Here is a 23,402-nt window from a genome sequence, read left to right on the forward strand (position 1 = left end):
TTTTTTTATTTTATTTTTATTTTTATTATTATTTCTTTTTTTATTTCCTTTTTTCTTTTGGACTCTGAAGAAGAGCTCACACCAACAGTTCCCTCTCCTCTTCAGGCTTCTTTTTTCACTGGAGAAAGGGCTGTACATCTTTCAGCCAAAGATGGATGTGTGTGAATCATGTCCACAGGAGTCTCTATGACTGCAGATGGAGCTAGGTCAGTTTTGAACTTGGCTCAAGGAGGGGATTCTTCACCAGCCCTGAGGTTTTACTGTGCCTTCAAGAAGCACTTATTTCTCTTGAGCAAGGCTGCCTTCCTCCCTGCTCCCTTCTTGCCTGGGGTTGGGATTTTCTCTCTTCCTGCACAAGGACTCTGTGACCCTTTTCCTGGGCTTTGTGGTCCAGGGTCAAATACTGAGAACAGCCTAAACAGGGACTTCCCCAAGCATTTTAACCAAAGATGATCTAGTTCTCCAAGAGCAGAGCATGGCCCTTCAGCTGCTCTCCAGGGAATCAGGCCTTCCCCATGCACTAACCCAGGCCTGACTTTAATTTCATCTGCTTGTTGGAGCTGGTGCTGTTTCAGCCTTTCCAAGCTGGATCCAGAGCAGGTCTTTGATCAGTTGCCTTCCTCTTGCACTCAATAAATATTTTCTCTATATTCTGCCTGTTTATTGTTGGGTTTTTTTAATAAAGTAAACTAAAAAATCCCTTCCCCCTCACTACCCTCCAGCTGCAGCAGATGCAGGGCAGGGGCCAGAGGGAGATTCCCAAGCAGGAATTTCTGCCGCATGTCAGTGCCAGCTGCTCCTCCACTGCCAGCCACTGCAGCTCTCCTGGACTCCACAGCCCTGCTAAGGGCTCCTTACACCACTGCAAACTGGAGCTAAAGCAGTATCCTCTGAGGAAGACTCCCAAGTGATTTTAGCTAACATGGGCACTGTGCAAATGTTTTGTTTTTATTAGGCAAATGATGCAGATGGACAAATGGATCCCCTTGGGGAGGGAGGCAATGCCAGCCCAAGGGTCCCAGGTGAGGGGGTCTCTCCTCTACAGGGCCAGGGCCTTTGCACCATCTGAGGGCTTGGTGAGGTAGAAGGTGGCTGTGCCACTGTATTTCTCCTGGAAAACAAGAGGAGCAGTCAAGGCTGGGTTTGATGCCAGAGCTGGGGGGAAAGGGCCTGCTGGTCAGTTCCACACTCGCTCTACCTTCACTCTTCACTGTACTGTAGCTCCTGGTCATGTTTCCTCTCTCCCATCCATGGCAGAGGCCAAAGTCCTTTTGCTCTCTCCTCATTTCAGACCTTCCTCTTCCCTCCTGTCCCACTCCCCCAGCTATTTACAGGTGCACCATGATCTCACAGAGCAGCAAAATGATACTCTGCCTTGTTCATATGCCCCATGTCCTGACACCCCCATTCTGCTGGCATTTCCAGCTCCCTGTGCACACCACGGTGCTGAGTTAGGGAACACTGGTGATGCACTGAGATCTCTCCTGGGCTATAATTGCCAGTGCCCAAGCTCAGCTCACTTTTCTGAAGATGGATTTGGCCTTCATGAAGCTCACCCAGCACTACCTTTCACTACCTCTGTTAAAGCAATGAGGTCGTGGGGCAGGGCTCTGTGACCAGCACAGCGCTGAACTGCCTGCAAGAGCTCAGCACCATCAGGGCTACCCCTGCACAGCCCTGGGTGGGCTCCACTGCCCCCAAAGGGCTCAGGAGTGACAGTTCAACAGTGTCCCTGTGCTGTGCCCCTAAGTGTTCCCTTGGGATCTTTAGTCAGTCTCCTGGGGCTGTTCCCCCACGTACCTGGATGTGCTGCTGGGCTCTCCCTGCAGCCCCAGCTTCCAGCAGCGTCACCGTGCAGCCTCCAAAGCCTCCCCCGGTCATCCTGCTGCCATAAACCCCATCGACTTCCAGAGCTGCTGCCACCAGCTCGTCCAGCTCTGGGCAGCTCACTTCATAGTCATCCCTGGAGAGAGGAGAGCCGTGCTGTGCCCTGCACCCTGGGCACAACCACTGCACCACCGACAGCTCCAACTCGTGTCCTGGTGCCATGGCAGCGATGCTGGGTGCTGCAGATCCTGGCCCAGGGCTGCCAGCATCCTTGGTCATCCTCACCTGAGGGAGTTGTGGCTCTCCACCATCAGCCTCCCGAACGTTCTGTAGTCCCTGTGCTGCAGTGCCTGTGCTGCCTGCGCTGTCCGGGCTATCTCGCCGATGACGTGCCTGGCCCGCCGGAACACCTCGTCCCCCAGCCGGCTCCTGGCCTCTGCAGAGACATTTGTGTCCCTGCAGCAAACCTCACAGGATGCTGCGGGGTGCATCCTGCAACCATCCTGTGCCAAAGCTTCTCTGCCTGCAGCCCGCTCCCAGCACAGGATGTGCACCTACCCACCTGCCCCTGGTCTCAACCCATGGGGCACCAAGCTCTTGATGCCCCAAGGAGTGGCCAGAGATGAGGGGGGGACTGCCCCCACCTTCCAGCTCGGCCAGGGTGGCATCCCTCAGGCTGGCCTTGCCGAGCGCCGCCGCCGCCTCCTCGCACTGCCGCCGGCGCGTTGGGTACTCGCTGCCCGACAGCGTGTGCCGCACCTGGGAGTTGGTGATGAGCACGGCCAGGCTGGCATCGCTCAGGGGGACAAGGACGGTCTCCAGGGACCTGCAGGGAGACTTCAGCCATGTGCCCACCCCCCTGCCCACCCCGGCTCTCACACACCTGAGTGAGGCCACGTGGCAGGCAGATCCTGAACTACAGAGGCAAAGTCCAGGTGGTTTAGGATTTCACTCAAGCATTTCGCTCCCTCCCGGTTATCAGCTCCACAACAGACCCTAACGACCGGTGGAAAGGTAGCCCAAGCAAGCAGCAGAAAGGTTGCAGGAGGAGGAATCAGGAGAAAGAGGAATTAAAGTGCAGGGTGCCCCGCCCCCATAACGAGGTTTTTGGGCTTCAAAACCCTTGAACCCTTGGATTCAAGGGTTAACCTCTCCCTGCACTCCTGCCCTTGGTTCATGGCCACAGGGCCAGCTCATCCCCAGCTGCTCAAGGAGGTGAGCACAGCACAGTGAGCTCAGCGCTCGACCCTGACCTGCAGTCAATGAGCAGTGCGTGGCCTTCCTTGCCCATCACGGATATGAACTGGTCCATGATTCCGCAGGGCATCCCAGCAAACGAGTGCTCTGCCTTCTGGCAGGCCAGAGCCTTGGCTACCAAATCCCCATCATCTGTGCCACAGCAGAGACACACAGGTTAGCAGCTCCTGCAACTTTGTCCCTTGCCTGGAATCAGGGGAAGCAAACATGGAGGTAAAGGGTTGTTTTCCCATGGAATGGGGTTTTGCAGCTGCTGATGCTCGTTCCTGCACCACTGCACGGCATCTATGCCAGCCTGGGCCCCCAGATCCAACTGGATGTGATAATTGACACTGGTATTTCAGGTACCTGGATTTTTGGTGGCATTAGGGTGAGGAGAGGATGCTCCCAAGGGAATTTCCTCTCCTTCTCCCAACCAGCCCCAGGAGTGGTCCACGGATTTTAGAGGTCTGGGCAGGTCAGGCTGGATGAGCCAGAGGAGCCACACAGGCAGGATGGTGCCAGCTGGGGAGTTGTTACCCACTCACATCAGCACTTTCCCAAGGGCTGTGGGATCCAGCTAAGGGCACCCCCTCATCCCAGCTCCCACCTGGAAACAGATGCCAGGGCCCAGGATGGGCTGCTGCCTTACCAGGGCAGAGCTGCTGGAGGAAGGTGTATGTAGCCACCTCCAGAGCAGCCGAGCTGGAGAGGCCCCCACCCAGGGGGATATCACTGGCCATGACAGCGCTGAAGCCTGGCACGGGACCACCTGCAGGAGGAGAAGGGGGGCCATGAGCCCCTGCAGGGCTGTGTGCGCCCCACAGCTCATGGGGAATGACACAAGGAGCCCCTGTGCAACATTTCAGAGCACAGGGTGATCCACAGCAGAGTCTGACCCGGCAGCCCCCCAAGCACAAGGACCTTTGGAGCTGAGATTGAGTTTGCTGGAGCCTGGTCCTGGCAGAGCTGCAGGATTACACAGACACTGGAAGAGCCCCTAGAGCACTCCCAAAGTCTGAACACCAGTCCCGTGCAAGGGGGGCTCTGACCCACCCCTCAGCCTTACCCCGGTAGTGCTGGATGACCCCCTTGACGTAGTTGGCCCAGCGAGGCAGCCCCGGGCTCAGGGAGCTGCCGGGACCGGGAGCCGGGAACTGCACCCTGTGGGGCTCGTCCGCCTCTGCCGAGGTGGTGATGATGGAGATGGTCCCGTCCTGCGTGGGGGATCCCACCAGCACCGTCCCCAGCTGCAGGGCCTGGGGGTGGGGAAGGTGGGCTCAGACCCCGCAGCCCCTTTGGAGCATCCCCACGGGTGGCAGGGGACAGCTGTGGCTGCTTCAGCCCACAGCTGGAGCATCCAAGCGCTCTCTTTAACACCCCTGAGCCCACTGCACACTCCAGCTTGGCACAGAATTAAACTTGCGCCCATTTATTGATACACAGGGTCAGTCTTCACACTGAATATTGCGCCTGACCCTCCGGCTCGGTTCCGGGTGCTGCTTGGGCTCCGAGGGAGTGGTACCCACGTCACGAATGGGAGAGGCTTCGGGAAGTTTTCCTGCCTGCCAGGGAATTCAGCTGACCTGCTCCCACGCTCCTCGGCCTCACAGTAATTAGCTGAAGGTTTGATTTAGGACTGAGCAGGGACTTCCCCGCTGAGCCAAAGGGGCTCGGAAGGAGCAGGAAGCTCCCGCTGTTCTGAAACACCGCTCTGTGGGAACGGGAAGTTGTTTGACGGGGTTGCAGAAAAAAGGTTTCAGTCTCTCGGAGAGGTGGTTGGGAAGAGAATCACATCCCCCGAGAAGCGAGTGAGGAGCCGGGCTGCACGGGGGGCTGCAGCAGGTCTGGCTCCGAAGCCCATGGTCCTGGGCAGGGGATCCCGGAGGATCCCTAAGGGTCCGGGGTGGGGTATCCTGGAGGGGACATCCTGGGACGGGGGTGGGAAGGCGGTGGCCGAGGACCCCCGGCGGCCGCCAGGAGGGCCCGGAAGGGTGACACGGCGAGAGTCCGGGGCCGGGGCGGGGGGGCACGGCCCTTACCATGGGCAGCACGAAGCCGCCGTTGTAGTCGGTGTGCTCTCCGATGAGGTTGACCCGGCCGGGGGCCCACGCTGCCAGCACCGCCGCACCCCCGAAAGCCGCTTCGTGAGCCCGGCAAGCGGCCGCCAGCAGCGGGGACGAACCGGGACCCACTGGGTCCGCCATGGCCGAGCTGCACCGCCCCCGATGGGTTCTGTACCGCCCCCGATGGGTTCTGCACCGCCCCCGGTGGGTTCTGCACCGCCCCCGGTGGGTTCTGTACCGCCCCCGATGGGTTCTTTACCGCCCCCGGTGGGTTCTTTACCGCCCCCGGTGGGTTCTTTACCGCCCCCGGTGGGTTCCGGACCGCCCCCGGTGGGTTCTGCACCGCCCCCGAGCGCCCCGAACCTCTCCGGGAGCCCCGCACCTCCCCCGAGCACCCTGCACCGCCCCCGATCTCCCCGCACCGCCCCCGGTGGGTTCCGTACCGCTCCCGGGTCCCTCAGCGCTCCTTCTCACCGTCCTCGGAATCGCTGTTCGTGCGTGGCCATCCCCCCGGACAGCCCGTGTGTACCTGCGGCGGGGCCGGCACCGAAGCCTTATAACACATATATCTATATCCCAAAACCTGTCCTTACACACTCAGATAAATACGTGTATGTTTCGCACGTGTGTCTCATAAACGCGGGGTCTGCCGATACAATGTATGGCATTTATATATCTGTACAGATCGATAGGTGTACGTGTCGCTGTGTTACACCAATGTACATCAGTGTATGTGCTTTCAGCTTAAGTACACGTACACCTGTGTGTGTCTGTGAGGTTTCCACCGCCCGTGGGGCCGGGCTGCTCCGCTCCGCTCCGCTCTTGGGGCGGGACTCTTTCCCCTTTCCCGGTTCCCGGTTCCCGGTTCCCGTCCAGCCGCCGTCGCGGGACCACCTGGCCCTGGGGGGCGGCGAGCCCATGGCCAGGAAAGAGCCGCTGCTCAGCGCCCTTCAAGGTGAGAGTGGGCCGAGCTTCTTGCAGCAGCAGTACCGGTGTGACCGGAGCTGCGGCCCCGCCGCCCGACCTTGGCCTCGGGGAAGTTCACCCGAGCTCCTGCCCAGGGCGGCGGCGGCAGCCGGGGAGGGTGGGACCCCTCCTCGGGGCCGTGCAGAGCTGTCCCTGGGGTGGCCTGTCCCCTTTCCCCGGCTGGGCACTCACGGGTGCCGCCGCTCTCTCCTCCCCGCAGGAGGGGTGCTGCGGCTGCGGGAGGACGGGGGCCCTTGCACGGACACCTCTCCGCACCTCGTGTCGCTCTGCCAGCTGCTGGAGAGCATCCTGCGCAAGGGGTTCCGACGTGAGTGATCCTTGGTGCCCGGGCGGGCGGTGGCAGCGTCCCCGGGCCCGCGGCGAGGGGTGTCCAGCTCCCTTTCTCCCGCAGAACCGGTTTGGGGCTTCCGGAGACGGGATTACTGGCACTGGCTGGAGCGACTTCCCACGGGAACCAGCGGCCTGTAAGCGACCCCGAGCTAGACCGGGGTGAAAATCTGAGCTGTGCTGGCGTCTGTCGCGACATGCTCATCCCAGAGACCCCAGGCGCAGGGAGGCCGCTCCCGTGTGCTGCCAAAGCTGCTTCTCCTCTCCCCAAACAGGCCGAGCTCTCTGTCCAGCAGCATCCGGAGAGCCGGGGGCTGTGAGCGGACGCCGCAGGGCCGGGGGCGGCTCTTTCTGCGCCTGGCCCTGCAAGGGAAGGTGCTGGCGGTGGCCGTGAGCTGGCACAGACCCCCCGAATCCTGGAGGTGCGGCATGTGGGGGGCAGCTGCTACCCACGGCCGATGGGCTGCGAACCAGAGGAGTAATCTGTGTTATTTCACTGGGTTTCAGTTTTATGATCCAGGGAGCTCCATCCTCGGCAGCCAAGATCTCCGGGGTAAGATGATGGCTCACCCGAGGCAGGATGCAGCACTGCACTGCTGCAGGGGAGGGGGAAGAGGCCACTGTGCTTTTTCTAATCCAAACTTAGCGCTGGAATCTAAATATGTTGCTGCAGTGATTGGGTAGGGTGGGAAAAAAAAAAAGGTGTAAATATTTAAACAGGATTTGAATCCATCTAAGATTGGCTTTAGTGGCATGGGATAGGGAAATTGCTTCTGAAGTATCTTCCATGTTATTCCTTTGTACAAAGGATTCTGCCTTAAGCAGACCCAGTCTGGCTTTAAGGGGAGGGAATGTCAGATGGGCCTGGGCTGAGGGGTGGCACAGGGGCTTAAATGGCTGCATTGCCTTGACAGGCTGCAGCACTCCATCCATCCACAGCTGTGCTCCTTGCTGGGCTAGGCCAGGGTGGAAACCTTTAATCTTTTGATTATGATAAATAACCCCATATTAAACCTGTACATCAATGGTTTATAAATCACCCGCACTGCTGGTGCATGAGCAGATTTCAGACCCAGCAGTGTGATTGCAAGGCTTGTGTAGGAGAGCCTGGGCAGCTTTGCTGTACTTCTAAGGGGAGAAATAGTCAGTAGCATTTGCTACAAGCCTAAAGGTACCAAAAAGGTACCAAGCTGCCCCTGTGCTGGCAGCAGGAGCCTGGGATGAGCCTACAGCAGCAGCCTGGGTGTGTGGTTTCGGGGATGTTCTCAAAGCCTTGCTCCCAGGACTCATGAGTTACACTGCAAATGGCTTCATCCTGTCCTCTGCCATGTCCCTGTGAAGCTGTGGCTGCCAGGTGGTGACACTGCCTCTCCATCCCCATCCCTCTGCAGAGCCTTTTCTCTCGCTGCTGCTGGTGCTGACAGAGATAGATGTCTCCCTGGACCTGCAGGTGCAGTGGTGAATCAGTGGGGTGATGACCAGCACAGGGCTGCCAATGTGGGGCCCTGGCCCCTTCCTTGCAGGGACCAATGGTGCTGGCACTCCTTTGTTTGCAGAATTGCAGCTTCTTGGACAAGAGCTGGCTGCTGCCGGTAAGAGCCCATCGCTCCCGGGAGCGTCCTTCTGCCACCTGGCCCTCCCTGAGAAGTCAAATGAGGGAGATCAGGAGGGGTTTGGTGGGGAGGGATTGCCATGCACCCCGGGGTGAATTGGCTCAGGTTCACCAGGATAAGCAGAGCTCTCTCTGCTATAGAGGTTGGATCCTGCCGGGTGCCTGGGCCCTCACCAGGAACAGATCCCAGCATTCCCAGGAGTAAAAACAAGCAAGAGAAGTACCCAGGCCTAAATCACTGATATAAGTGATCATTCCCTGTGCTCCATCCCCTGATTTCTTGCCAAAAAAATCCCCATTTCCCTGGGCTGACACAGATTATGCATCAGTTGGTTTTGCTCTTGGTTTGCTCAGTGAAACATCAGTGCGTTATTGAGAGCAGCAGGGACGCCTCCATGTCTTTTAATGATGAAGAGCATCCCTCCACCACCTTTTAAACCCAAAAGAATCCCCAAAAAGCTCAAGGCGGCTTTGGGACTGGTGAAGGCGTGCACTGAGCCGTGGTGGTGCTGCAGAGCCTGGGATCCCGCTGGCTTTGGGGCATTTCTGACAGCCAGTGCCCCCGGCCGAGCTGGCCGTGTCTCGAGGCCCCGGCTAATGCGATGTGACAGTAAGTGCTGCTGCAAACAGCAGCGGCTTTGGGGAGGGGCAGCTGCATCCCCCTGCTGCGTGGGGACATGTGGGGTGAGGCAGGAGGGCTCTTCAATGAGTTAAGGGTTTGCTGTTGCTTTGCCATCCTGTCCCTAGAGCAGCTTTGTCCCTTCAGGGTCTGAGCACGGCCGAATCCTGAGAGGACAGAGAAAAGCTGGTCCCAGCTCAGCCTGTGGCACTGGGACTTGCCTCTCCCTGGGCTCCCAAAGCCCTGGGTTGGCATCAGTGCCAGAAATTATCCAGGGTATGGGGTCCCTTGGATGTCCCACGGCCATTGGCAAGGCCACTGTCACCATCCACTCTCTTTCAGGTGTGCAGTATTTATGAGACAGTCCCGTGCTGAGCACTGGGGATGGTGCTCAGGTAGGAACTCTGGACCCTCCTCTCCACTCTCTAGAGGGATCTGGTCATCCCAACACTGAAAGTGCCCCAAAAAAGGAATTAATTATCCTGCTGAGAGCATTTGGGCTGTCTCGGGTGCTTTTCTCCCCATCAGCTCAGCTTTGCCAGTATCCATGAGGTGGCTTTTCCCTGCATTCCGTGTATGGGTGAAATGTCATGGATGGTACACAAGGGGAGCCAGGCAGGGTCCCTGGGGCTGAGTTGAGGCTTGGCTGCACCCTCAGGTACGTGGATGGCCGAGTCCTTGTCACCAAGGTGCTCCCTGGGAGCCAGGCAGAGGTGGACGAGGTGGTGCTGGCCGGTGACATCCTCGATGAGATCAATGGCTGCTCACTGAGATTCGCCTGCCCCGGGCAGGTGGGTGGGCACAGAGGGCTGGGCTGTCCCCCTCATCTCCTGCCCCCTGCTCCCCTCTGCTCCCCCTCCCTCCCTCCAGGCTGGGGCCGTGCTGCAGAGACTGAGGGGACAGCCGCTCACCCTCCGCCTGCTCCGGTGGCGGTGGCAGGATGGGAAGGTCTTTGAGCCACTGCTGCCCTACCTGAAGGCCCTGAAGGAGAAGGAGCCTCACTTGCAGCTGCAGCAGAGCCAGCACAGGGGTGAGGGGGAGCCCCGGCAGCTGCAGGGGGGCAGGTGGGTCTGTGCCATGGGCAGCCCCCAGGCTGGGCTGAGGCTCCTGGCACTGGGGTAGCCCTGTGCCCACGCTGTCCCTGATCTCTGCTCAAGGCTGTGGGGCCAAGGCTGCCCCCATGGCCTGGAGGTGAGGAGGGGGCTGTGAGCATCTTCTCCTGCGAAGAGCCGCAGGAGTGGTGTGTGGGGTCCTTCCTCTGATGCCCCTGAGCCCTTTCCTCCCCAGGCTGCTCTACAACCTGCTCTACCTGGGCCAGACCAGCGTTGGGACGGTGAGGCTGTGGGACAGAGACCTGCCATGGGGTGAATCATCTCTTCTGCAGTTCTTTTCATGTGTCCCTCCTTCCCATTCCATTTCAGAGTGGTGGCAAAGAGGTGCTGGAGGGAGCCATCCCTGCCGTGCTGGAGAGGCGCTTGGCAGCGCGGGTGAGCGACGGGGCTGGGGACATCCTGGGAAGAGAATACAGGGAACCAGGGTCTCTGCCATGGATATTTTTTCCTGCCAGCTCCAAGCTCACTTGGCTTGGCTGAATATTTGCCATGCCATCACCCCTGGGAGGGTTTTTCAGGTCAGAAGCATCTCAGCAGCCAGGATACGAAGGGGCATTAAGGAAAAAAATGCAACAGCATGCAGGAAAGCACTTGGAAAACTCTGGGAAGGTTAAGCCTGATTCAAGGGGTGCTTTAAGGCTCAGGTTGTTTGAGCCTCTGGGGGTTGTTTGTGAAAAGATTGAAGTGTGGAAGCACTGGGTGGTGGGGGAAAAAGGGCAGCACAGAGGAAATTTTAAAAAGCTGAGGTTGACTGTGCTTCATCACCTCTTCATTTGGATAAAGTCTGGTGAATGCCTGATTAAAAACAGAGCTCAGGGCTGTGCTGATCGGGGCTTCTTCCCCCTCATCCCCCCTGCAGGAGGTTTTATTTGATGTGAAGGAGGCAGAAGTCCTTGTGAAGGAGAAGGCTTCTTCCAAGGTGAGTGAGTGACATCCAAAGCCCGGGAATCTGGAGGCATGGGGAGCCCAGCTGGAGGGTCCTGGGGACATTATCACCCAGGAATGGGGCTGTCAGGGGCTGACCACAGCCCAAACATTGTCCCCTTCCTGTCCCCTGCACAGCTCCTGTGCCGCCATCCCTACCCGTCCATCTCCTGTGTGGGACGCTGCGCGTGGAGCCCCGGGATCTTTGCCTTCTGTGTGGTGTGAGTGCTGCCTGTGGGCCCTGGGAGGGGGCACAGAGGGATGTGGGTCTGGGAAAATAAACAAGCGAGGTCCGGAGCAGCCGCAGGGTCCCTGGCGTGGTTGGAAGCAGGGCTGGGCTCCGAGCTCTGCTGGATAATGGACGTGTTTCCATTTTTAGCTCTTCCCCCGAGAGCCCTGATGGGAGCACGTTCAACTGCCTGGTGTTTGCATCCAGTTCTGAGCAAGAATGCGAGGAAATCATCGGGAGAATCGGTAAGGGAAGGCTTCAGCTACCATCAGTGACACCGTGGAATAGCAGGAATTCTGTTCTGGATCACCACATGCAGGATCTGACTTAATTCCTTTTGTTGAGGTTACTAAGATGAAGAGATACTTTGATATTTTTCTGGTGTGTGGGGGGGTTTCTAAGGACCACCAGACAATGATTTTATTTTAAGAAACTATTCTAGGCATACCCAGATGCTTCATTGTTTCCAGTAAGGACTTGCAGGAGATACTGTTTTCAAGGGATGATATTTTAAACATACTTTTCTTGCAGGAGCTGAGACTGCTACTGCAGCTCAGCCCCGAACCAATCATTCATAAACAAATCCCATTACTTGGAATTTTTCATTTTCAATTGGCCTAAATGCAAACTGTGTGGTTCTTCCTGACTTACGTGGGCTACCAAAGATCCTCAGATTTCCCATGGGGACATTCCTGGCAGGCAGTGTCCCTGGAAAGACCTGCCCAGGTGATTGACCTGAGCTCACTGAGCATCACCTGAAGTTTGAGCTGGTGCTTAACTTTGTGTCTAAATCGTGAACTTCATTACTCTGTATCAAAGGAATCTTTCCCTGTACAGCTTTAGCAAGGAGAACAGGAAAATATTTGCTCAAAACCCATCATTTCAGAGCAGGATTTCAGCAGGATACTGCTGAGAGGCAGGGGCTGGGTTTGCTCCTTGGAGCAGTGTAGGACAGGGAGGTGAGGAGGAGGCTGTGTAAGGTGGGTGAGGAGTGCCTGTTCCTCCAGCTGCAGGATTTAAGCACACCGAGTGGTTTGTCTGAGGGAGAACACGACGAGGCTCCAGTCGCAGCAGCAGCTGTGGGCTGCAGGCCCTGACTCCCAGAACGAGCCGGGATGGTTTTCATGCTCTTCCTCACCATTGTGGTGGGAGATCACGAACAGCCAGCACCAATTTACCCCAGTCAGGTCGGAACTGCTGCTACTTTTCCCCCAGAACACCACGGTCCTTCCACTGGAATAAATCAAGCTGAGCTGGCTCAACCACTCTCCTGTGCTTTCTGTGACGACTCCAGCCTTACCCGTGCAGCCTGTTCTGGCTCCCTCCAAGTTCAGTGTCAATTACCCGTGCTTCAGGTGCAGTCTGAGCACTTTCCTCCATCACAGCCCAGCAGGGTCTGGCAGCCGAGGAACCCAGACCTGCCTTAGCCAAGCCTGAAGCAAGGGTTTGAGTATAATCCTACTCCAGCCAGAGAAGTCTGGATGGGAAACGAGAATCCCATGGAGCAGCCGCCCGTCTGGCTCAGCAGCCCCTCTGCTCCCAGAGTGTACAATCAGCTGTTGCCCTTGCACACCATCCCCTGTGCAGATCCAGGACTAGCACAGCCCAATCCCATGGGAATGCTCCCCCCACCTTGCCATCCGCACTGCTTGGGAACAGCCAGGTGCTTCTGCCTCAGCCACACCAGTCACAATTCCAAAATAAACTTTCCCTACAGCCACTGGAAAGGACGAAAGAACCTGGAGCAGAGATTAGAGAAAAGTCCCCCAAAAGGCCACTGCAGCTTTGCCCAGTCCTCCTGGACCCTGCAGAGCTGTAGAGCTCCACTCCCATTGGCAACAAGAAGTCAAGCTGCACAAAATCTCCAAAATACTCCACAAGTTCTCCATTCTGTCGCCAGCCGAGGTTAAGTTGCCAGAGCAGCAGCCCCAACTTACAGGAATCTGTAGGAGGAGGCAGAAGCTTCTTCAAGCTCGTTCAAACCAAATGACAAAGACTCCTCACATGTGAATGTAAAACATTTAATTTAAAAATGTTGACACTACAATATATAAAATAGCTATTATAAATGCACATAGTGTATTCTATAGCTGCCAGGTTTACGTTTTTAGGAAACTGTAAGTTACACTGTGGTTAAGACTTGTAGTTTCACCCTCTGAAGGAAGTCCACATTTGATCACAGTGATGCATGGTCAGACTAACAGCCCCAATTGTTAAACACTTGGATCAAGTCATAACCAGTTTTATTGCAAAAGGACCCTGTACACATTTATATCAATTCTAGTACCTTACAAGTTTATCTACCCAACAAGTCATTAACATACAGAAACATGCATGAGAAGCAAGAAAGAACACCCATCCCTTCTGCATATTAGCAACTTGTCACTCCCGAGCCCGAGGCTCAACATCACTGAGGTTTATGTGAACAGTCACTTTTAGCATTCATCCTGAGTGAAAGATGGAATGACTTAAGTACAAATGCAACATATTATAAACAATTTCTTACAAAAAAAGTCACAAATTAAAACCAAAGTATTTTACAGATTTAACTACAAAACACCATAAAAACAGCCTTCACTTAAGCTCTCTCTCCCCGTATCCTGCGAGCCAATTGGATATCTTTGGGCATGATGGTGACTCTCTTGGCATGGATGGCACACAGGTTTGTGTCTTCAAACAGACCCACCAGATAAGCCTCGCTGGCCTCCTGTTTCAAGAGCAGCAGAAGAAATATTGTTACAAACCCTCAAGCGCAGCTCCCCCAGCGCTGCGGCCCACCCGGCCCTCCACAGTACCTGCAGCGCACCGATGGCCGCACTCTGGAACCTCAAGTCTGTTTTGAAATCTTGGGCGATTTCCCTGACCAGCCGCTGGAAGGGCAGCTTGCGGATCAGCAGCTCCGTGGATTTCTGATAACGACGGATCTCACGGAGCGCGACGGTTCCCGGCCTGGATGGAAGAGGGAGGAGGGAGCGGTGAGGCGGAGCAGGGGCTGCGGCAGCCGGGGCCGAGCCGAGGGCCTTACCTGTAGCGGTGAGGCTTCTTGACGCCGCCGGTAGAGGGGGCGCTTTTCCGGGCCGCCTTCGTGGCCAGCTGCTTGCGCGGCGCCTTCCCCCCAGTGGACTTGCGGGCGGTCTGCTTTGTACGGGCCATTTTTCCTCACTTACCTACAGAAACAGGCACGCGTGACATGGGGGCCCGGATCTCCCCGTCACCCCGAGGCCCGACAACACAGAAGCCAATACCCTCAAGTTCCAAATGCCCCCCTCCCCCGCCGCGGGCAGGCGGCCAGCGGCCTCCCCCGGGACGGGGAGGAGGAGTTACGGTTACCCCACCGCCCCCGCCTTGCGGCCCAGCCGCTCCCCTCCCCGGGGAAAGCGGACTGAGTCACGCCGCCTCCTCCTTCCTCCCGGGCCGCTCCGGGGTGCGGGGGGAGGTGCAATGGGGGGATGGGAACCTGCCGTGACTCAGGGCACGTAGGCAAGGCCCGGCATGTCCGCCGCGCTCCGGAAGGACCCAAGGCCGCGAATAGCCGCGCAGCACCACCACCCGCTTCGGGACGCGTCCGCAGTCCGGTACTTACCGGTAGGAAGAGAAGGAAGCGCCGGTGCCGGTAGCGCTGCGCGCCGAACCTTCTACGCTGTGCTGCTGCCTCGAGCCGCTCCTCAGCCGCCGCGCCGCTCACTGCGCCCTCCCCGCCGCGGGGACACGCGTTTTATAGTGGGGGCGCGCGCGCGGCGCCGTGACGTCACAATGCCTGTAAGCAACGCGCCGCCCTATTGGCCGGGACCTCCGCCGGCGCCATCACGTCACCACACACAAAGGCCGTGCTCCGGTTCCCCGGCGCTGATTGGGCGCGCGGCCGGGCTCTGATTGGTTGTTAAAGTAGGCGCCCGATTGGCTGTTGAGGGAGGAGAAGGATCCAATCGGCGGCGGGCGGGCGCTCTGCACGCTGATTGGACGAAACGGGGCAGAGTTTGGATCCTACCCTTTGTTGCGAAGCTCCACAATGGGAAGTCAATAGGAGCGGGGCGAGCGGCGGCGGCGCCGCGGGATCCCCCGGGCACCCCCGGCCGCCCCCGCCGCAGAGCTCCGGCCCCGGCCTGCGGAGCGGAGGCGCCCGGCGGGGGCTGCGAGCGGCGAGGGCCGGGCCGCGGGGCCCCCCACGCCTCCGCCCCCTCTCCCCCGGGAGCCGCCGGTGTGCGGCCGCTCGACACCCGCGCTCGGGGGTGTCCGTGGGGGCGAGCAGAGGCCCTCGCAAGGGAAGGGAAGCCTGGCAGCGCCTCCGGCACTTCTTGCCCGGATTTATCATTCCAGCTGCCAAGGAAGGGCTGTCACGGGACTTGGATTCGCAGTGGGCAGCGCGGGGATGTGACTGCCCCGAGTGAGAGCCTGACCTTTGGCCCTGAGAAGGGAGCATTCAGGAGTTGGGGCTCAGCTCCTCGTACCCTGCCATTCCCCAAATCACACTGACTCTATGGGGCACCTTCATCCCCAAAGGGAATCACAAAGTTTCACTGCAACTAGAAATCCAGAATCCGTGCTCCCTGTTGTTACCGTCTTGGCATTTGTCTTCCTAAGATAAATAACAATTCAATAAAAAAAACTTGTCTTTTGGGGAAAACTGCTGCCTTAATTTATACCTTGATTTATATTGCTATTATACTGTATTTGCAGACTGTGGAGGCAGGTCCCTGCCCCCACGGGAAGGCTCCCAGGATCAAGAAGAACAGGTCCCAAATGCCCTGGAGTTGTAGCACGTAGGATATGCAGGGAACACAAACAGACGCTCCCAAAGGCGTCCGTGAGCTTCCCAAAGTGGAGCACAGCTGGAATCACCCACTCTCTGCATGAGGCTCTGCATCCTCGGCCTCTGGGGTCAGCACTGGCCTTGTGGGAAGAGCCAGGATGGAGCTTGGCACGTCGGGAATGTGTTGGGAGCACATCCTGCTCCTATGTCCACCTGGCCACTCAAGCAAATGTGGCACCGTGGTGTGACAGGGCCATCACGTGTGCTGAGGCTGTTGCTGCCTGAGGGACGTCTTCTCCCCTGCCTCTGGTCCTCATTTTCAGGTTCATTTTTTCTCTTCTAAAGGAAAATGTTAATTATTTATCAGAGGCAAAAAGCTGTGTATCCAAGCTTGGGAGCTGTAGGTGAATACTCACTGTGTTGTTTTGGAAGGTGGAAAGGGAAGAATTCTCCTTTCATCTGAGTTGTTCACTCATAGGGAAAATAAAACTAGGAACTGGTTCTGGTGGTAACAGAATTTAATACATTTAATTTGCACTTTTGAGAGCGCTGCACTGTCACTAATGCCAGGAGGCCGGGTGAAACTTTGTTACCAGGAGTTCAGAGTCTCCTTAATTATTTCCTTCTCCAGTTTTCATAGCAATGGCTACTCGGACTTCTCATTTTGGAGATACTTTAGTTTTTTTCCTCTCCAAAACCCTGGAGAAAAGGCGGGGGTCATCTGGGGTGGAGCAGGGTGAGGGACAGGTGTACACGCAGAAGCTGAGGAGGGCAAACCAACCCAGGTTAGCAAAGGTGGGAATAAATGCACCCTGGGCACATCACCTGGAGTGTCCTCAGTGTTTCCCCATCACTTGGCAGGGCGTGTGCCCTGGAAGATGAAACAGCGTCAGCACCTGGTTGTAAACATCAGCTAGGAGGGATTGGAGCCTGTGGCATCCAAGTCCCTTCGGACAAAGTGCAGGCTGATGGTGTTTTCAGTGTGATTCCTCAATAATTGAGTGGATTTTCCAGCAGGTTCATGACTGACAGTGGCTCTGGGTTGGGTGTACCCAACCCAGTGTGTGGAGATACTCACTGAAACACCTGCACTGACTGAGGAAAAGCCCTGCATAATTCCCTGGAGCTGCATAATTCCAGTGCTCCAGCTTCCCATGGAGGCTGGTTAGATGAATAAGAAGGTATTGATATCCTGTGACTTATTCCTGCAAATGCCTGGAAATAAACTACTAAATCACCTCAGGACAAGCCTGCCTGCAGTAGATATTAAATCAGTATAAATAGGAATTTAAGAAGTGATTTGCCTCCCCAAACCAGCTACAGAGACCAAGCCTACAGTTTATTATTAACGTTGCTCACCCCGTGTGGGCTGGCAGAGGTAAAAAAGGTGTTTGCCCGATAAATGCCGTGTGCCCTTTCCCACACCGCTGGAGATCCCAGCGCCAGGAGCACTTCTGTGTGGAGCCCAAGAGATCAAAGTCCTATTAAAAGAAACTCGTATCATTTCCTCCCCTGGGAGAGAAGTTAATTGGCAGAGGAAGCGCTCCACATGGGAATTCGGCCGATTCCTTGGACACGGCTGCTTCCAGGGGGGGTTTCTCCCCGGGGAGGACGGGGAGCCCGTGCCCCAATGTCCCAGCAGCCAGGTGCCATTGGTGTCACCCGCTCCGAGGTAGGTTTTCCATGCGCTCGCTGGGCCTTCCTCCCCCTCCTCCTCGGGCCGCAGTGCTATTCCCGGGCACTTCCTGCACGGCGTTGTCCCGTGGCTGGGGAGGGCCGTGGAGCGATGAGCGATGCCAGCACTAAAATAACCCTCTGGCCGCGCTCCGGCGTCCACGCTCAGCCCCTGAGGCAGAGGAAGAGGGGGGAGGAAGGAAGTGAGGTCGCCTGACACAAATAACTCCCGGCCCCTCACCAGCCCCCCGGACTGGCCTCCCCCGCTCCCGTCCGAACCGGCCTGGAGGGGCTGGGCCTAGCGGGCCGTGCCGCCCCCGGGGCCGGTGTCCTGCCAGGGCTCGGTGCTCCCCCAGAGGCTCGGTGCCATCCTGTGGTTCGCTCCTCACCCTCAGGGGTTCGATTCTCCCCGGGGGTCGGTGCCGTCCCTGGGCTCGGGGCTTTCCCGGCCCCAATCCCGCCCCACCACCGGGGGGCGCCCTTGCGCGCAACCCCCACTTCCCCGCGCACTACAGCTCCCGTCGCGCCCCACGCGGCAGGAAGCGCAGAGGCCGCAACGCCGCGGGGCGCCTCTGGGATTTGTAGTCCCGCCGGCCGGAAGCCACCGCCCACCGCGTCCCGGGCTGGCGGGCGGCGCGCGCGCGGCCAAACTACAAGTCCCACCCCGCCCCGCGCGCCACCGGGGCGGCAATGGCGGCGGCGGCGCCTGCGCGCGGCGCCCTCCGTGCGGACCGCGCAGAGTGAATAATAAAGGTCTCCTCGGCGGCGGCGGCGGCGGAAGGCGGGAGGCATGTCCAAGGGCCCGGTGGCGGGCGGCCCCGCCACGGCCGGGCCGGCGAGCGCCGCCAGCGCGCTGCAGGCGCAGCCCGAGAAGCCGCAGCACTACACGTACGTAAAGCCGGGAGCTTCCCCGCCGCCGCCCGCCCGCCCGCGCGCCAACACGCGCCTGACGTCAGCGTGCGGCGCGCGCGGGGGCGCGCGGGGGGACGCGCGGGCACCGGCTGGAACCGGCCTCGGCCGGCGCGGGCCGGGGGCGGCGGGGGGAGAGGGAGGGGCGGGGGATGAGTGACCCCCCCCCCCCCCAAACCCCCGTGATGCACCGGGGCCGCCGCGCCTCCCCCGGGGGTGAGGGGACCCCCGGCCCCTCGGGTGACACCCCCGGCCCCTCACTCCCCGGTCCCTCCCTGTCGGGTGACACCGCCTCCTGAGGTGGGGGTCCATCCCCCGGGATGTGAGGGCACCCCCGGGCAACACCCCAGATCCGTTCCGCGGCGGGTGAGGGGACCCACGAGTGACATCCCTGGTCCCTCCCCCGTGGTGTTGGTGGAGCTCTGGGCCCTCTGGTGACACCCCCGCCCGAGGTTGGGCGTCTGTCCCACGGGATGTGAGGGGACCCCTGGGTCCCCAGCTCTGCCCCCTGCCCACGGTGGGAGTCCGTTCCCCCGGGTGTTATCTCGTGTGGGGGTGGTGCTCTGGGGGGTTGAGGTTTTGGTGAGCTGCCACCCAGGGCTGTCACCCCTGTCCTCCACCCCCTGAGGGTTCTGGGAGTTTCTTGGCACCTGTGGAGGAAGATGTGAGGTGACAGGAGGTCCCCAGGTCACAGCCTCGGTGGTTGGTGATGGAGGGTTCGAGTGGGTCCCTCTCAGGGCAGGTGTCTTTGGGAACGAAGCAGATGTGTGGAATATTCCCCTTGGAACACTGGACGAGCGTTTGCCCCATTCTTGCTTTCCTGACACTGCACGGGTGTGATCTGGCTGTGCGGGGCACACTGTTGGTGTGTGTCACCTCCATCACTGGAGATACTCCCTTAGGGAACACTTGTTGCTGGAATGTGTCTTTCCTAACCAAAAAATACCACTTCCCTGCCTTGTCCCAAGGAAGCACAACCTGTCAGAGCTGTGTGAAGTTGGCCTGTGACCAGTTGTTGGAGGTTATGGTGATGATGTTCCCATCCTCTTGTGCGACAGGGATAATGGATCAGGAGTGAGCATTATTTTTGTGAGGTGGGCTGCCGATGGATGGGTATGGCTGGAAATGGCTCGTGTGTTCCCTGTCCTTAAAAAGAGAAAAGTTTGGAACTGTTCCTCGTGGACGAAATACATGTGCTGAGCCGTTTGCTCTTATCATTTTAGGGTGTTGTCCTATAAGTACCCTACAAATACTCGTATCTCTGGCTTGTGTCAATGCCCCCACCCAAAGTGAGACGTGTGCTCTGTGTGCTTTTAATTTCCATTTTCATAAGGTTCATGGTGGACTTCCCTGTGTCCACACTGTGATACCTGGAATAAAAAGAGCTTTGAAGAATTCACAGGCATGGATCCATACTGTGCACCTGTTGCTGGGATGACAGGCTACCTGCCACCCCTTTCATTCAGGCTGTTTGGAATACTATGGCAGAGTGAGGGCTTTTATTGTTATTGTGAAGATCCTGTCATGATCCTTACAGAACTGGCCACAGTCATAGGTTGTATAGTTTCTGGTGTGGTCTACAAGTTTAACGGTTTTAGGGGGGAAATGGGCATGGAAGAGTCTGCTGGGAATGTTGCTGTAGGGCAAAAGAAGGAACAGGAGCTGCCTGTAGAGATGGAGTGACACCAGTGATGGAGAAAGAATCATTAAAAAGTGAGAGGGAAAACAAGGAGATGAGGTTGAGAAAGTGAGGACACTGGCTAGAGGAAGGTGAAGGTGATAACTTGGCTAAGCATGACTGGAAAGAAGGATCAAGTGTTAGAAAAAATAGAGGAAGAAAGACTTCAAGAAAAAAGAGGAGATTGGGAAAGAGGCCGGAAATGGGACAGCATGGAACAAAGCTGGTGGTGCAATTAGCTTCTTTCCAGAGGGTAAAACTTGTGTTTTGAAGATGGATGCTAAAAATACTTCAGTGGAAACAGTTGCAGAGGAGCTGAATAACCATAAGTGAAAGACGGGTTTGGGGGCTGCTGAGTGCTGACAGTGGGATGTGAGCCATCCTTTGGAAGTCTAGGATGTGTACACTGGGTCACATCAGACTGTAAACCTCCTCCTGATAACATATGGGAACTTATTTGGTGGTCGCTCATGTGAACAAGTTGTATGTTGTCAAAATGTAAATATTTTCTTTCTTTTTTTTTTCCCCTTAAATACAGTTTGTTTCCATAAAATGACACGAAGGTTACAAGTTGTAAACTCAAGTAAGCTTAATTATCTGCATACTTTGCTGTTCCCTGGGGACAGGCAATCTGGTGCTGGGCATCTCTCGGAAAGTTTCGGTTGTATTTCTAAGGAAATGTTCCAATTTCTGTATTAGTGTGAATTTCTAAACTCTTGGTGTTTCTTGCATGAGATTTTTTAGATACTTTGGACCTCTGTTTTTTTCTGCTAGGAAGCCTTCGTGTTTACTTTAGATGTGCAGCATAAGAAAATGTGGGAAAAATAGAGCTGGTGATGCTCTCCCACACCTTTGTCACTGTTAGCAGAAGAGGCTGAACTTCCATGATTTGTGTCCTTTGGTAGCAGTCGTGGCATACAGCTGGATATTCCTGGAGACAAGTTGCTGGTAGATGCTGAAGTTTGCTGTTTAATTATGGATGGCATGCTCCTTGTCTGGGGATCTGGTATTCCATTTGTAGAACCCGAGTGAGTAACAAAATACTCCATTGTGCTCTCCCCGGGTTACTGGATTAGATATTCCTGCATGTGGCTGCTTTCTGTGATCCCACAGCTCCCATAGCAGGATGAAACCAGTGTATTCCCAGGAACAAAGGGGTGAGACAGCCTTGTTCCTGGGGTTCCTGGAGGCTGGGATCAGCTTGGGGCAATGTGCTCTGCAGGGGCTGGATGGGAAGTGGATTTGGTTTGGGTAGGCTCTGTCAAACCTCAGCTGAGGATTGGTTTTGCAGCATTTGTTGGCTCTGTCTAGCACGTTATTTCTGCAGGTACTTCTGTCTTTAATGTGCATCTACACATGTGGAAGAAACTGAAAGCAAGTGCTCAGTCACTGGAGCTGTAGTACGGATGTAGGTATGGAATGCTCTGGGACAGTTTTGTTTTGCTACGGTTCCTCTGTTCGGCTGCTGGCAGCATGCTTGGTTTCAGTCAGACTTGATGCCTTAATTGTGAATTGTAAAGATTGTTTCCACTGCTTGGGTGTTTATTGATCTGGCAGAATTTAGATAAGTGAAAGTGGAGCAGCCCTTTGTTCACTGTGCATTCACCTGAAAGTCAGACAGTTTAATAACTCTGCAGGAAAGCAAATGTTCAGGTGGAGATAAATTAACCCGTTTAATAAAAAACAGAGAGTCCCTTCAGTCGGGTGCATTCAGAGTACACATGCTCACAAGTGGCATTTAAAATATTCTGATTTAGGTGAAAAACTCTTTGGGACACAGATTTGTTGTGCATAACCTAAATCATTGCTACTCAAGACATTTCTCTTGAGTGTGCCCATCTTAAATATGAGCAGCACCCTTGGAAGCGACCTTCGGGATTCCGTGTCCTGACCGGCTGTACCACCTCTTGAGTTCTGGGTGAGATGCTGAGAGCACATCCTGTCCTCTTTTGCAGTGCATCAAGATAAAGTTTGTGATTATATCTTCGCAGCAGAAAAGGCAAAAAACTTGTCTTTCCTTTTGCACACGGAGAGGAATTGTGGGAAATTCCTGAAGGATTAGTACTCTGTAAGTTGTTCTGGAGCTGCATCCACATGGCTGGTTGGGCTGTCATGTAGTGACTGCTGGCTTGTGCTCAGCCAAGCTTTGTCTGGCAACCATTCTGGTGCCATTTAGGCATGGAAGGACCACAGGACTTGAATGAAGGACATTGTAAATGGGGATGAAAATGGAGCTGGTGAAATACTTTGGCTATAACTTAAATCAGAGACATTCTTGTGTCTGCATCGTGCCTTGTCTGGTGGTTTCTTGGCCTCAAATAGGAACTCAGATTAGGATAGCAATGGAAATATGGGTGAAGAAGTAAAAGTACCAAGACCATAGGTGTGCTTATTTAAGTCTTACTCATCTCAAAATTGTACATCTGAATTCTTACTCAAAACCAACAGCACTCAAAAACGCATCTCCTTAGCAGCAGAGAGTAATCCTTATCTCCTTATCAGTGGATGGTGTCTTACCACTGGCAGAGCAAACAGGACATGTCTGATCTCAAAGGTGCAGACTGTCTGTGGGAAGAAAACCAAAAACCAGGTTTGTAGCTAGCAATTTTTCAGGGTTGCTGTTTGCTCTTGCAGCGGCATAACATTTGCCTGCTCAGTCTGTTATACATTTAATGTGCTTGAGTTGGGTGGTCTTCACACCCTACTGCATGAGTTGAGGCTTTGGAAATTGTTTTTAGAAACCTTTTGTGTTCTTTTTAAACCATCAGGACTCTTAAAATAACAAACTGCTGCCCTAATTCTGCTTTGGTTTTACTGGTGATAACCCTTAGATCAATAAGCTGATATGGACTTATACAAGTTGTAGAAACTAGCTCCATTGTTTAAACAAAACCAACAACAATAAAAAGCCACCTCAACAAAACAAAACACAAAAATAATCAAAGAAAAAAAATGCCCAAATAACCCAGAAAACAAAAACAACAAAAAGAAACCCAGGTGTTTTTAGGTTTCAGATTTGGTAATGCCTTTGGAGAAAGCACAGAAGATGTATAATAGATGATGTTATTATTGTATTATATACAATGAAAGGTAATACCCTTAGGAAAGCACAGAGTGAGTCAATACTTCTAAACCTGGGGCTTACCAGTGGTCTACTACATCATTACCTGTAAATGTCATCAGGAAAGTATAAGCTGGTTATTATTACTGGTATTTTTTGAGTCTGTGTGAACTTCACTGAATGCACATCCACTGCCAGCTGTTATTAGGAAGTGTGAATAGTTACAGGAAGTTGGAAATACAAAGTGCTGGAGTGTGAACAGGAAGAGCTGCCTTCACAGTATGCTCTCACCACCAAACACATGTGCTGAAAATAACATTTTAGATTTTATGGTTCTTCAAAGGCTGAGTGTTGAAAGGCTCCAGTTTGAGAGAGGGGCTGGTGAGGGGAA

At 55.7% G+C, this 23,402-nt stretch overlaps 3 protein-coding genes and 1 pseudogene across 9 annotated transcripts in view; 2 read left to right on the forward strand and 2 right to left on the reverse strand.

Annotated features, from left to right (window-relative positions):
• Positions 1-927: 927 nt before the first annotated feature.
• Positions 928-5,282, reverse strand: GALK1 (galactokinase 1). Of its 2 annotated transcripts, XM_088065565.1 has the most exons (9): positions 5,106-5,282; positions 4,133-4,322; positions 3,716-3,835; positions 3,433-3,588; positions 3,081-3,216; positions 2,472-2,653; positions 2,113-2,263; positions 1,801-1,963; positions 928-1,111 (listed from the first exon to the last, which is right to left on the reverse strand). In XM_088065565.1, exons 1-9 carry the CDS (start codon positions 5,268-5,270, stop codon positions 1,040-1,042), a joined length of 1,335 nt encoding a protein of 444 aa, XP_087921691.1. In that variant the 5' UTR covers positions 5,271-5,282; the 3' UTR covers positions 928-1,039. The 2 variants fall into 2 exon arrangements, with proteins under 2 accessions (XP_087921691.1, XP_014111347.2); XM_014255872.2 differs by lacking the exon at positions 3,433-3,588.
• On the forward strand, positions 5,269-11,981 carry LOC148182701 (uncharacterized; annotated as a pseudogene). Its single transcript, XR_015774357.1, has 17 exons — positions 5,269-5,295; positions 6,006-6,084; positions 6,316-6,423; positions 6,508-6,580; positions 6,719-6,865; positions 6,951-6,996; positions 7,835-7,893; positions 8,000-8,035; positions 9,017-9,069; positions 9,333-9,465; positions 9,545-9,738; positions 9,962-10,007; positions 10,096-10,161; positions 10,646-10,705; positions 10,849-10,931; positions 11,090-11,184; positions 11,947-11,981. The product of XR_015774357.1 is annotated as an uncharacterized LOC148182701 (transcript).
• Positions 11,982-12,944: 963 nt separating this feature from the next.
• On the reverse strand, positions 12,945-14,660 carry H3-3B (H3.3 histone B). The gene is made up of 4 exons (XM_005526768.3): positions 14,523-14,660; positions 13,965-14,106; positions 13,735-13,888; positions 12,945-13,646 (listed from the first exon to the last, which is right to left on the reverse strand). Exons 2-4 carry the CDS (start codon positions 14,090-14,092, stop codon positions 13,518-13,520), a joined length of 411 nt encoding a protein of 136 aa, XP_005526825.1. The 5' UTR covers positions 14,093-14,106; positions 14,523-14,660; the 3' UTR covers positions 12,945-13,517.
• A 3,490-nt stretch (positions 14,661-18,150) lies between these two features.
• Positions 18,151-23,402, forward strand: part of UNK (unk zinc finger) — a 44,652-nt gene continuing 39,400 nt past the window's right edge. For all 5 annotated transcript variants that reach the window (XM_014255831.2, XM_014255829.2, XM_014255830.2 and 2 more), the window contains exon 1: positions 18,151-18,251. In XM_014255831.2, coding sequence (XP_014111306.1) covers positions 18,154-18,251 — 98 coding nt within the window. In that variant the 5' untranslated portion in view covers positions 18,151-18,153. The remainder of the gene's footprint in view (positions 18,252-23,402) is intronic.

Source organism: Pseudopodoces humilis, chromosome 21 (genome assembly GCF_049639895.1).
Source record: "Pseudopodoces humilis isolate 2021_Gansu_Grassland_sample_001 chromosome 21, ASM4963989v1, whole genome shotgun sequence".
Lineage (NCBI taxonomy): Eukaryota > Metazoa > Chordata > Aves > Passeriformes > Paridae > Pseudopodoces > Pseudopodoces humilis.